Raw genomic sequence first — 13,981 nt, forward strand, 5'->3', positions numbered from 1 at the left:
AAAAAAAAAAAAAAGAAGAACAAGAAAAAGAAGAAGAAAGAAACAAGCTACATTATCTTCCAGGTCCCTAACAGAGAGCCACTATCACCTACTAGATGCTCAAACACTCCTTAGGTCATAAAAATTTTTGTGACTCTCCAAACTCACGAAGACAACTGATTTGGCTGCTTTCAGGTAAATAACACAACATTGAGAGTTACCTATATACAGGGTTACCTACATACAGTTAAGCATCTGACTTCCGCTCAGGTCATGATCTCAGGGTCCTCAGACTGAGCCCCACGTCAGGAGCCCCACGTCAGGAGTCTCTGGCTCCGCACTCACTGGGGAGGAGTCTGCTTCTTCCTCTCCCTCTGCCTCTCCCCCTGCTCGTGCCCCCTCTCTCTCTCCCCCTCTCTTCCAAGTAAATAACTAACATCTTAAAAAAAAGTTATCTGTATACAGAATGACCTTAAAGCAACATTTTTCATTTAATCAAAATTTGTAAAAATCGTTCCAGAAGAATGTACCCAATGAAGTTATAAACTTTTCTACCTAGAACACCAGGAAGTTATGATTTATTTTTAAAAGTCAGCCAAGAGTGCTAGACCAGTGGACACAGGAAAAAAAAAAAAAAGGATCTGGGATTAAAAGAATTGTCTTGAAACAGAAATGAGTGTCTAATTGATATTGGCAAACAGGCCTGTGGCAGTCTGCTAGCACGACACTTCGTGGGAGCTTTGAAGAATCGGCCATGGACTCTCAGGACACCGAAATTCACCAAAGACGAAAGCTGTGGGTGGCTGAAGCGGTGAGCGAAATTCCAAGCGCTAACCTCAGGCTTTCATTATTGGAGGCAATTTGCTACAGATGCCCATTTGTGGGCATGCCCGCCTGTAAGTGGCCCATTTCCTTCTCTGATACTTGAAAACTGCAGGCCGAACAAAGACACCATCAGTGCTGTTCTTCTGGGAAGCGCACCATGGCATTACAGATCCTCCCATCGCGCACAACTACTTAGCCGCCAAAAACACCAGTCACCATTAGGAACCATCTGTGTCCAAGAGTAAGGAAACGAGGGAGGGGAAAAGTCCCTGGTGAGAAAGGATTTTAGGTAATAACCTGTAGGAGACAAAGAAATGAAAAATACAACTCCCTGGGGCTAAGGGCACTGGCTAGGATCACCTATGGGGAACCCAATCAAGGGACCTCGTGTGTTCGAAATACAAGTAGGTCTATGTAAATCAAAACACACAAATAAACAAACAAAACACCCAGCTAACCCCTGGGCTGGGTACTGGGAGAGACGTACCCATGCACAACCCGAGTCTCTGCCCTCAAGGCGCTCGTATCTTAGGTGGGGAGAGACAAAGGTGAGTAGCTACATCTCCCTGTTGCACAACCTAATCTGAACTTAGTCACATCCTAATTCTGTCATCGGTTCAGCGTTAATGTGGGCGAACCTCTTCACCCCTAGGCCTTGGTTGCCTCATCCCTTCTAGCTCCAATGTGCATCGATCCAACATCAAAACAAGGCTGAAAGAACAAAAGAACAAGATAACCCAGGGGCTGGATTCAAAATGGAGGAACAAAGAAGACTAACGTCTGTGGCTACAAACGTCCCTATAGGGCACATGAGCTCCACTTCCTGTCCACGCTGGCCTGCACCACCACATCATCCAAGCCATCCTCACCATGGTCACCGATGACACTCATGGCACTTAACACAGTGCTCATCCTTTGGTATTATTTGGAGTCTCAGCAGAACTGATTCCTCTCTCCCTTTTAAAAGACCATCTTTAGGATTCTGTGATACGACACGGGCCTGACTGTCTTCCTATTTCACTAGTAAGTCTTTTTCAGTCTTCTGCCAGCTCCTCGTCTTCCTTCCACCCCCTAAATGGGACTGAATCCTGAGCGCTCTTCTCTCCTCACATTACGCTTTCTGCCTGAGCGGTCTCTTCCATTACCTTGGCTTTTTTCCACACATACCTAAGACTCCCCAGTTACCCACAACCCAGACCTCTACTCTAAGTCCCTAACTCAGACATAAAACTATCTTCTTGAAGTTGACATTTGGATATCTCCCAGCAACTCACACTTAACAATGTTCAAACCAGAAATCTTAATCCCAGCACCCCCATCATGTTCCTCTCCCATACTTCCCCAGCCTAATAAATGCCACTTCTGACCACCCAGTTCCTCTGGAAGTCATTTTCAATACCCCCTGCTCTTCTTCCTCATCACACATCACCACTCCTCCCTAGTCAGAGAATCTTAGGTGTTCCCTTTATAAAAGTTACGTGTGGCACCAATGGTCCCTGCTCATATAGGCTCTGAAATACAGCTCCAACCCCTCTAGCTCTCTGCTTCCCTCTGTCACTGCCACAGTCCACAATCCACTGCTGGGTCCACCCTAACGATAGGTCTCACCTGGATGAAAGCACAAGCTCCTTACTATTCTCCTTATGTGGCCTCTGCCCTCCTCCCCCTTCCACTCCATTGTCTAAGTCCTCCAACTGGTGTTGTTAAGAAAAGGCATCAATCCTTCACCCTCCCCCACCTACTTCCACTACATAGTCCTTCCCCCTCCAACCCTTTGAAAGGCTCAGGACAGCCCTCCCCCTCCCCATAATACCTCGCACTCGCCCCTCTAATCGTCTTCCCACCATCTTTGCTTGTCCCTATCACGGTGTCTGTGCATGTCCTCATAGAGGCTTTCAAGAGTGTCAACAATGCCAAAAAGAGAGGCAAATGCCACTTTATTAAACTGTGCTCCAAAGTCATTGCCAGGTTTCTGACTGTGAAGATGAAGCAAGTTATGTTGGTGAATTTGAGGTCACGGATAACGGTGTCAATCAGAAAATTGTGAACCTTAGGAGCAGGTCAAATCGGTGAAGAGTGATCACCCCTAGATCTGAAGTGCAACTCAAAGATCAAAAATGGCTGAATAGAGGCTCCTGAGCGGCTCAGTCAATTAAGCCTCCAACTCTTGATCTCAGCTCAGGTCTGGATCTCAGGGTCCTGAGTCCAAGCCCAGTGCTAGGATCCATGCTGGGTGTGGAACCTACTGACAAGAAAAAAAGAAAAGAAAAAGAAAAAGAAAGAAAAAGGAAAAGGAAAGGAAAAGGAAAAGGAAAGGAAAAGAAAAAAGAAAAGAAAAGAAAAGAAAAGAAAAGGGAAGGAAAAGAACACAAGAAGAGAGAGGAGGGGAGGGGAGGAGAGGGGAGGGGAAGGGGGAGGAGAGGGGAGGGGAAGGGAGAGGAGAGGAGAGGAGAGGAGAGGAGAGGAGAGGAGAGGAGAGGAGAGGAGGGGAGAGGAGGGGAGGGGAGGGGAGGGGAGAAAGAGAAAGAGAAAGAGAAAGAGAAAGAGAAAGAGAAAGAGAAAGAGAAAGAGAGAAGGAAAAGGCTGAATAACCTGCCTTCACCCTTTAGATTTCCTTGTACTGACAACCCAGCTGGCATCATGGGCCACTAAGAATCAAGAAGTAAAGACAAGAGAGAAAATCCCGGGACTCTTTTCCCAGGAATGTAATACATATGTGCAAATAAGATGCCTCAAGGGACAAAGTGGGGGGAGGGCGAAATGCATCACCTTCTCAGTTCCTTAGCGAGAACTTCCGTGATGTCTCTCCTCAAACTGCGTTAGGTCTTAACCGTACTTCTTCCTCTTTTTCTATTGGAGAGGGCAGCATCCGTCTGGCAAATGGTTGGGGACTGCGTGAGGTCAAATTCCAACTACTCTGCTTACTAGCTGTGGGGCTTGGGGCAAGTCACTTAATCTAAACCTCAGTTTCCAATCTATAAAATGAGGAAAAGAGTCTCTACTTCACAGGGTTTTGTGAAGATTAAGTGAATAAATACATGTGACGTCCTTACAAAATAGTGCCTGGCCCAAGGTTCAAGTGTTCATTAAGTATTAGCTACTAGGATTTTCCTTCATGGCACTTATCATAATTTGCAATTATACAGTCATTGCTTTATTTGTTTATGCTCTCCCTCCATCCCTGTATCTAGTGAGCTCCATGAAGATGGGGACAATATCAGCTTTGCTCATCACTGCACCCCAGGGTCTAGCATAGCCCCTAGTCTAAGTGCACAGTAATGGTTTATCACTGCTGAGTGCATAAGTGTCAGAAAAAACTTTCTGGAAGTGGGTGAGATGTGGACACACTGACACAAGATAGGTGGGATGGAACAAAGAAGGTGAAGAACAGCTTAAATAAAGGTAGAAAAGAAATGAACCAAGATCCTGGGGATCTTGGCTCCAGTTCCAGCATGGCCACTGTTTCATGCTCCCTCTATCTGAACCTCGGTTTCCCCATTTTTCAGTAAGGGGGATGACTAAGTGACCTCTTAGTTCTAATCTCTAACAGACTAAAGAGGCCTCTGGCAGAGAAATAATGAGAGGAAGCGTTAAGCGCCAGCATGTGGGCAGCTCTGAAAACTTCTGAGAAGGGGTGCCTGGATGGCACAGTCAGTTAAGCATCTGACTCCTGGTTTTGGCTCAGGTCATGATATCAGGGTCGTGAGATCGAGCCCCACATTGGAAGTCTGCTTCGGATTCTCTCTCCCTCTCCCTCTGCTCATTGCCCCCCACCATGCACTCCCTCACATGCTTGCTCTCTAACAAATAAATCTTTCCAAAAAAAAAGAAGAAGAAGAAAAGAAAACCTCTGAGAAGACGGTATCTTGTAAGATAAAATAGGAAGGAAATGGGGTTTTCTGAGCAGAGACCAACTTGGTCACAAAGCAAAGGGGCGCCTGGGTGGCTCAATTGTTAAGCGTCTGCCTTCAGCTCAGGGCGTGATCCTGGCGTTCTGGGATTGAGCCCCGCATCAGGCTCTTCCGCTGGGAGCCTGCTTCTTCCTTGGGGCGCCTGGGTGGCTCAGTCATTAAGCATCTGCCTTTGGCTCAGGGAGTGATCCCAGGGTCCTGGGATCAAGCCCCGCATCAGGCTCCCTGCTAGGCTGCGAGCCTGCTTCTTCCTCTCCCACTCCCCCTGCTTGTGTTCCCTTTCTTGCTATCTCTCTCTCTGTCAAATAAATAAATAAAATCTTAAAAAAAAAACAACAACAACAAAGCAGCATGGAGACCAATGCACGCAGGGAGGTAAAAGGCTGTAAGAAAGCTTGTACAGGAACTCAAGGGGGAGACAAGGTGAATCCAGACTAGAGCACAGTCTTGGGGAAAGACTGAGTTCTTAGTAATTGATAACCAAGATTATTCTTCAGTTTTAGATCTAGGTACTCAAGAGAATGGTGGTACCGCTGAGAGGAACAAGCAAGTTGGAGGAAAGAAAGGTAAGTCTGTTTTCAGATACTCTAAACCTGAGATGCTAAACCCAGGAGAGCCAGCACAAGGACCCATCTTTACAATCTGTAGTCCATCTCGCTGAACCACACTTAGGGCCCTCATTTCCCCAACACATTACAAATAAACAAGATGTGCCCCCACCCCTATTCTTGACCTATGTCCTTCCTTAGCTCCTTCACTCAAAAAACCTATCAGACTTTTTTTTGGTACCTATTGACCACCTTTCTCCAATTCCCTCTTCCCCCAAACTCCATATCTGGTAACCACAAGTCTGATCTCTTTTTCTGTAAGTCCTTTCGTTTTTCAGATTCCACATATAAGTGAGATCATACAGTATTTGTCTTTCTCTGACTTATTTCACTTAGCATAGTATCTTCAAGTGGTAGGATTTCCTCAATTTTTAAGACTGAATAATATTCCATTGTAATATGTACCACATCTTTTTTTTAATGTTATTTTAATTCCAGTATAGTTAACATATGGTGCGATGTTAGTTTCAGATTTACAATACAGTGATTCAACAATTCCAGGGGCGCCTGGGTGGCTTAGTCGGTTAAGTGACCAACTCTTGGTTTCCCTCAGGTCATGATTTCAGGGTTGTGAGATGGAGTCCTATGTCGGGCTCCACACTTGGCAAGGAGTGTGCTTAAGAGTCTCTCCCTCTCAGAGCATCTGGGTGGTTCAGATGGTTAAGCATCTGCCTTCAGCTCAGGTCATGATCAACAGGTCCTGGGATCAAGCCCCACATCGGGCTCCCAGCTCAGCGGGGAATCTGCTTCTCCCTCTCCCTCTGCCTCTCCCCCTGCTTGTGCTCTCTCTTGTCTCTCAAACGAATACATAATATCTTTTAAAAAAATAAAAAATAAGAGCTGTTTCTGTTTAAAAAATAAAAAGTCTTGGGGCGCCTGGGTGGCACAGCGGTTAAAGCGTCTGCCTTCGGCTCAGGGCGTGATCCCGGCGTTCCGGGTTCGAGCCCCACGTCAGGCTCCTCCTCTATGAGCCTGCTTCTTCCTCTCCCACTCCCCCTGCTTGTGTTCCCTCTCTCGCTGGCTGTCTCTATCTCTGTCGAATAAATAAATAAAAAATCTTAAAAAAAAAAAATAAAAATAAATAAATAAATAAAAAAATAAAAAGTCTCTCCCTCTCCCTCTGCCCCTCCCCTGCTCACATGCACGCTCTCTCTCCCTAAAATAATCAATAAACAAAATATTTTTTAAAAATTCTATACCTCACTCAGTGCTCATCACAGTAAGTGTACTCTTAATTCCCTTCACCTATTCCACTCACTCCCCCACCCACCTCCCCTCTGGTAACCATCTGTTTTTTCTCTAGAGTTAAGAGTCTGTTTTTCGGTTTGTCTTTCTCTTTTTTTCCTTTGTTCATTTGTTTTGTTTCTTAAATTCCACACATGAGTGAAATCATATGGTATTTGTCTTTCTCCGACTGACTTACTTCACTTAGTGTTATACTCCCTAGTGCCATCCATGTTGTTGCAAATGGCAGGATTATGGGTAAATAAGATCCCAGTGTGTGTGTGTGTGTGTGTGTATACATATATTTTATAAGCAAATATTTTATTTATATATACACACGCACACACACACACATACGTACACACACTACATCTTCTTTATCCATTCATCTATCAATGGAACTTAGGCTGCTTCCATAACTTTGCTATTTTAAATAATACTGCAATAAACATAAGGGGGCAGATACCCTTTCAAATTAGTGTTTTGTTTTCTTTGGAGAAATACCCAGTAAGGCAATTACTGGATCATAAGGTAGTTCTATTTTTAATTTTTTGAGGAGACTCCATACTGCTTACAGAGTGGCTGCACCAGTTTGCCTTCCCACCAACAAGTATAGGAGGGTTCCCCTTTTTCTCCACATCCTCGCCAACACCTGCTGTTTCTTGCGTTGTTGATTTTAGCCATTCTGACAGGTGTGAGGTGATATCTCCTTGTAGTTTTGATTTGCATTTCCCTGCTGATGAGTGACGTTGAGCGTCTTTTCATGTGTCTGTGGGCCATCTGGATGTTTTCTTTGAAGAAATGTACGTTCATGCCTTCTGCCCATTTTTTAATGGGATTGTTTTGGGACGTTGAGTTTTATAAGGTCTTTATGTATTCTGGATATTAGTCCTTTGTAGGGCATGTCATTTGCAAGTATCTTCTCCCATTCAGTAGGCTGTCTTCCAGTTTTGTTAACTGCTTCCTTCACTCTGCAGAAGCCTTTTATTTTCACGTAGTCCCAAGAGTTTATTCTTGCTTTTATATGCCTTGCCTCAGGAGACACTTCTAGAAAAATGTTGCTTCGGCTGATGTCAGAGAAATTACTGCCGGTGCTCTCTTCTAGAATTTTAATTGTTTCAGGTCTCACACTTAAGTCTTTAATCCGTTTTGAGTAATTTTTGTATATGGTAGAAGAAAGTGGTCCAGTTTTCCCAACACCATTTATTGAAGAGACTTTCTCCCATTGCATATTCTTGCCTCTTTTGTCAAAGATTAATTGACCATATAATCATGGGTTTGTTTCTGGGCTTTCTATCCCGTTCCATTGATCTATGCGTCTATTTCTGTGCCAGTGCCATACTGTTTTGATTACTACAGTTGTGTAGTATAACTTGAAATCTAGAATTGTGAGACTTGCAGCCTTCTCTTTTTCCAGACTGTTTTGACTGTTCAGGGTCTTTTGTGGTTCCATACAAATTTTAGGAATATTTGTTCTAGTCTCTGAAAAATGCTGCTGCTGCTGCTGTTGTTGTTTTTTAAGTAAGCTCTACCCAACGTGGGGCTTAAACTCACAACCCTGAGGTCAAGAGTCACATCTGGGGGGCGCCTGGGTGGCACAGCGGTTGGGCGTCTGCCTTCGGCTCAGGGCGTGATCCCGGCGATCTGGGATCGAGCCCCACATCAGGCTCTTCTGCTGGGAGCCTGCTTCTTCCTCTCCCACTCCCCCTACTTGTGTTCCCTCTCTCGCTGGCTGTCTCTATCTATGTCAAATAAATAAATAAAATCTTTAAAAAAAAAAAAAAAAGAAAAGAAAGAGTCACATCTGGGGGCACCTGGGTGGCACAGCAGTTAAGCGTCTGCCTTCGGCTCAGGGCGTGATCCCGGCGTTCTGGGATCGAGCCCCACATCAGGCTCCTCCGCTGGGAGCCTGCTTCTTCCTCTCCCACTCCCCCTGCTTGTGTTCCCTCTCTCACTGGCTGTCTCTATCTCTGTCAAATAAATAAATAAAATCTTTAAAAAAAAAAAAAAAGAGTCACATCTGAGCCAGCCAGGTGCCCCTAATACTGCTGGTCTTTTGACAGGGATTGCATTAAATCTATAGATTGCTTTGGGTAGTATGGACATTTTAACAATACTTGTCCTCCCAACCTATGAGCATGGAATATCTTTCCATTTGTGGGTGTCATGTTCAATTTCTTTCATCAGTGTTTTATAGTTTATAGACTACAGGTCTTTCACCTCTTTGGCTAAGTTTATTCCTGGATACTTTATTATTTTTAGTGGAAATGCACATGGGATTGCTTTCTTAATCTCTCTGTTGCTTCATTATAGTGTACAGAAATGGAACAGATTTCTGTATGTACACTGATTTTGTATCCTGTGACATTACTAAATGCATTTATCAGTTTTAGTAGTTTTTTGGTGGAATTTTTAGGGTTTCCTATATATAATATAGGCCACAACTTCTGTACCCATTCCCTCAATGGACACTTAGGTTGCTTCCATGTCTTAGTTATTGTAAATAATGGTGCTTGAACATACGAGTGCAGATACCTTTTTGAGTTACTGTTTTCATTTCCTTTGGATATATTCCCACAATATACATGTTATTAGAACATATGGTAGTTTTATTTTTAATTTTTTGAGGATCCTCCATACTGTTTTCTAAAGTGGCTACACCAACCTGTCAGACCTTTAAGGACCAACTCGAAATTCCCCTTCTCCAGGCGGCCATGCTAGAGTACGCCTTCTTCAGTTTATTAGTACTTCTCATTTTAGTGCCTCATCAGCATGACAATTTTAAAAATCAACTATCTTGCACAATTCAGATGTGCCACCTCCCCAACAAAACTGGAAGGTCCCAGGGCGCCTGGCTGGCTCAGCCAGTAGAGCATGTGACTCGTGATCTCAGGGTTGTGAGTTCGAGCCCCACGTTGAGTGTACAGAGTACTTAAAAATAAAATCTGGGGAACCTGGGTGGTGGGTGGCAGAGTCAGTTCAGCATCTGACTCTTGGTTTCACCTCAGGTTGTGATCTCAGGGTCACGAGACTGAGCCCCGCATGGGGCTCTCCGCTGAGTGCAGAGTCTGCTTAAGACTCTCCCTCCCTTTCCTTCTGCCCCTCCCCTCTGCACTCTCTAAAATAAGTAAGTAATCTTTCAAAAATTAGTGAAACTGGTTTAGTCTTCTGAACAGAAATGGGATCATGTACTTTACATTGTCCTCCTTCCATGCTCAGAGTGGAGCTAGTCCCTCCGTGCTGGCCAGCTCAAAGACCTCGCTACGTTCCCTGAACCCACCAGAGGTAGGCTCTGTGGCTCTCAGAGGGAAGACCGTGCAGCTCCCTGCCCAGCCCTCACTGGATCTGCTCCAGGCACCTGGTACGTGTCCACAGTCAGGCTTGCAATGGTGAGGACGGGGCATTTGAAATCAGTTTAGTGAATGATATGGTAGATGGCCACAGTCCTGCCTTGCTGGTTGAGAGCACAGGAGCAAACAGATTCATTAATGGTGCTGGCTGTTTTGATAGGATTGATTTTAACGATACAATTAAATGACCTCTGACTGCTCAACAGTGATACCTGGGTTACTCTTGAACAAGTACAGCTTTGTTTGTTTTAGCTGGTGAATAGTGCCTTTCTCAGGGAAGTGTTGTCAAACCCATTTAAGGTGGAAAGTAATACAACAGGTAGTCCTTGGAAAAAAGATATCTCCTAGAAAAAAACACATGTAAAAACAAAAACAACTTTCTGTGTCACAGTAGTACCTAAACATGTTGCTGCAGGAATCAGAGCTGTGAGTGTGACACCCACTGTGACATGACCCAGTGTGACCACAAACAATCCCACGGTCTCGGTCTGATTCGGGGTCCTTCTGTGAAATTTACTGAATTGGTTAAAATGGCCCATTCCAGGCCGATCAGAAAGGCAATACGATGGTAAATTATCTGCAAAATGGGGGAGACGATGTACTGTTCTGTTTTGTTTACGAATATGTAGGGCAAAGAGCAGAACACAAAGAGATCCAAGCCACGGAGGAAGCCCCTCCCTCACCTGTCCACACGGGTGGGCTGAATCCCTCCGGGACACAGAGGGCACCTGGTCACTGCGCCCCCACCCCCGGTCACAGTAACAGCAGTGCACCACTCTATTTGCTGCTAAGGAGAGACGAGCAGCTGTTGAGGCCACACCTTTGTACCCAAGAGCCGTATTTTGAAAGAGCTGAATATAAGTTTCTATGTCACAGCCCAAATGCACCAAAACTCTACTGACCAAACTCTTGCTTTGCAAACCTGAACGTTGTTTTCAAAGGCTGTATTGAAGCAAGGGGCTGGTACGCTCAAGAAAAGCAGAACAGAAAAGAGCAAGACCAAAATACATCAAAGTTATTATTTGAGGTCTCCTTTAAATTATTTTCTGTAATTACTGAGCCAGCAGTCCATTGTTATTAATTCATATTCAACCTATTTAAGCGGTCCCAGCAATGCAGGCAGAAAACAAATGCCTCGGTAATTTCCTAACTTTTGAGTGTTATTTTCTTGTCAGTTAAATTTAAAGCAACCCATTTCTGACCACATTATACCAAGTTAATCTCATCTAAAGTGCTTCACAAACCCTAATGGCTACGCTAAGGTTTTGTACTAATGAAAGCAATTTACATAAATGAAATTTATGTCAATGCATTTCATGAAAAATTTTTTATTTTATAATAACTATAGTACTTATATGATAACATCTGTTGATATTCACAGTCTAAAGCTGGCAAAGATTTAAACCCACAACATTTTCCATGCATCATGTACATTATCTGTGAAAAGCAATAAAAAAAAGCAATGAATGCATTAATCATACCAATATCATCTGCAAAGCATAAATCTGAAATACCTTTCACGTCAGCTCAAACTGCTTTTTATTTTTTACACACCTGATTTTACGCCATCTGTAAAAGGGCAAGACAAAGACTGCTGAGGAAATTATATTTCTTGGCTGTTTGACTTTCACAAAATACTCAGGCTAAGTTCTGTAAACAGAAGATTTACTGTACGACTAAGAAAAAGCGATGCAGTTAAAAGTCCGTTTTTATGAAAGGCCGGAGCAACGGCCACAACATTTTCACACCGCGCCGTGGCGTCATATTTGCATTTTCGACACCTGTTTTACATTTCCCCTTGTCTGTCCATTACATGTGTTTTCACAAATACACATCAGTTCTAAACCCATTTTATGAGATAAACGGCAGAAGCAAGACGCCGAACGGTACCATTCTGGTCTCTAGTTTCCCTGGCCCGCAGGACACCACCCCTGCTGTGCCGGCCACGGCCTGACCACACCAGCACCGTCTGCCCACGACTCCCTGGAGCCCCAGGAAAACCTCCAAAGCGAGCACCGTTATGAATACACCACACAGATATTTTTTTAAAGATTTTATTTATTTGAGAGAGAGAGAAAGAGAACTAGAGAGCACCAGCCAGGGGAGTGGGATGGGGCAGAGGGAGAGGGAGAAGCAGCCCCCCCCACCCCCCGCTGAGCAGGGAGCCCGATGACGTGGGACCCTATCCCAGGACCCTGGGATCACTACCTGGGCTGAAGGCAGATGCTTCACCGACGGAGCCACCCAGGCACCCCACCGCACGCATATTTGAATTAGCTCCTCAAATGTGAGGTCAAGTTTGCTCAGATGCGTTGCTGTCCATCCCAGTGACAGTGAAGGACGCGTTCTCAGGTTTGGAGTCAGCGGTGGCTACAGAGCCCAACCGCGGGCACAGGTGAAGCTGAAGCCTCGTATGAGATAAGCAGACAGGTTTCCACTTGACCCGCTTCCCAGACACACAGACAGGAGCCTATACGGTAACAGCAAAGGGCACTCTCTAAGCCAGGTGATGAATCAGCATTGGGAACATCCTCCTGGGAGTGTCCCCCTACCTTCCACAAGCAGAGTCTGCTTCCACTCTCAAGAGCGCTCAGATGGGACATTTCTATTACTGCATTACTGACTCATAACTCTGACGTGCACCGAGCTTTGGCTTACAACGATGAGACCCGAATTAATTCTTTCACAATGAGAACTGCTGAGAGCCGTGTCCCACTGAGGACTGTTAAGATTTGCATTAACAGTTGTCTTTCTTCTGGTATCATCAAGCTTTTGACTTCACTAAGTGTTTCAAAATGTGAACCGGGAGCTTATTACCAAATTCCTCAATAAAACATTTTTATAAAGTAAGTCAGCAACAGTAACTTTCAACGGCTCTACAGCAGGAGCTCTGGGGCACAGGAAGGGAAATATTTTACAAACCCCAAACTCACATATGGTGCTACTGCTGCTGGATGCACGAAATGGGTTCCTCGGCACCCCCCACGGCCCCAGTCACTCAGAAGGCCCCTCCCCACTCCCCAGCAACCACAACGCGATGAACAAGATGCCGAACAGAGGAAGCTTGGACCTCGCCTGCAAGCTCTACCCATGACTCGCTGTTCAGCTGAGAAGGGCCATTTTGTAGGTCAAAACGGCCTGAGTGTCAGCCAGGTCATATGATTCACTCTAACGACATCGAATGCCTTGCGGGCGGGTCCACTGGAGGCAGCACAGACAGGGTACAGGAGCTCCTCCGGGAAAGCAGGGAATCCCAGGTCCTTCTCACAAAGCTGCGTCCTTTCTCCTGAGTCAAAAGTGTTCTCCATTACCAACTGGAAACTCCTGGAACCCTCCTCCTGGAATTCTTCATTCACCCAAAAGATACCAAACCCAGGTGCGGCATCTGGGTGCCGCTGCTGACCTATTCCTGATACTAACTTCTCTCCATGCTGAACAAGGGAGGTGCCAGCATGCCCGAGGGAGAGGATGGGGGAGCCCTCCCGGGGGGGCTGTGCCGCTGCCTGGCCAGTCGGGGCTCCTGCCCTGCAGGGCTCCACCTGCTGGCATCCGGAATAGCTCTTTCCTGGGTTCCAAAGCCTCACCTTCCGCACCTACTTCCAAAGCTTCAAACCACACCTGATTTTGTAAGCTTCCCACTCGTCCCCAGCCGTGACAATACCTAACAAAATTTACCTTTATGGGACACTCACAACCACGTTTCACACCAACATCTTGTTCTTTCAATGCAGGTGCCCTGCAGTTGCCAAACACCTAAGCATCAGTTTGTCTGTCACTGAGAGACCTCTCCCTCCTTAAGTCTCCAGGAACAGAAGAAAAGCAAAACTCTTACAAACGCCAAGCCCACCCCGTGTGAGTCCAAGCGCTGCGAGCACGGATCTTTGCGGCTTCAAGTCCTGGCAGCGTTATGCTCTGCCGGCTCAAGGAGGCTCGCCATGCCTGTCACACAGCCCCACAACCCTCAACACACTGCGGCTCAGAGCAGCCCTCCCCCAGGGAGACTCAGTGGCTCCCGGCCACAGAAACCTCTGGCCCCGGAGGCACCAACACCATTAGAACTTGGGAACTCTCCTCTTATAGTCTC

The 13,981-nt window shown here is 45.6% G+C and overlaps 1 protein-coding gene across 4 annotated transcripts in view; it reads right to left on the minus strand.

The window, feature by feature from the left end:
* PCBD2 (pterin-4 alpha-carbinolamine dehydratase 2) overlaps positions 1 to 13,981 on the minus strand; it is a 51,095-nt gene that overhangs the window by 27,693 nt on the left and 9,421 nt on the right. Inside the window, exon 3 of one of the 4 annotated variants that reach the window (XM_045794661.2) lies at positions 8,325 to 12,367. The exons of the other annotated variants lie outside the window; for them this stretch is intronic. Coding sequence (XP_045650617.1) covers positions 12,191 to 12,367 — 177 coding nt within the window. The 3' untranslated portion in view covers positions 8,325 to 12,190. Of the gene's footprint in view, positions 1 to 8,324; positions 12,368 to 13,981 lie in introns of those variants that run through there. 4 annotated transcript variants of the gene reach the window in all.

Source organism: Ursus americanus, chromosome 5 (assembly GCF_024610735.1).
Source record: "Ursus americanus isolate L20-20 chromosome 5, mUrsAme1.1.p, whole genome shotgun sequence".
Taxonomy (NCBI): Eukaryota; Metazoa; Chordata; class Mammalia; order Carnivora; family Ursidae; genus Ursus; species Ursus americanus.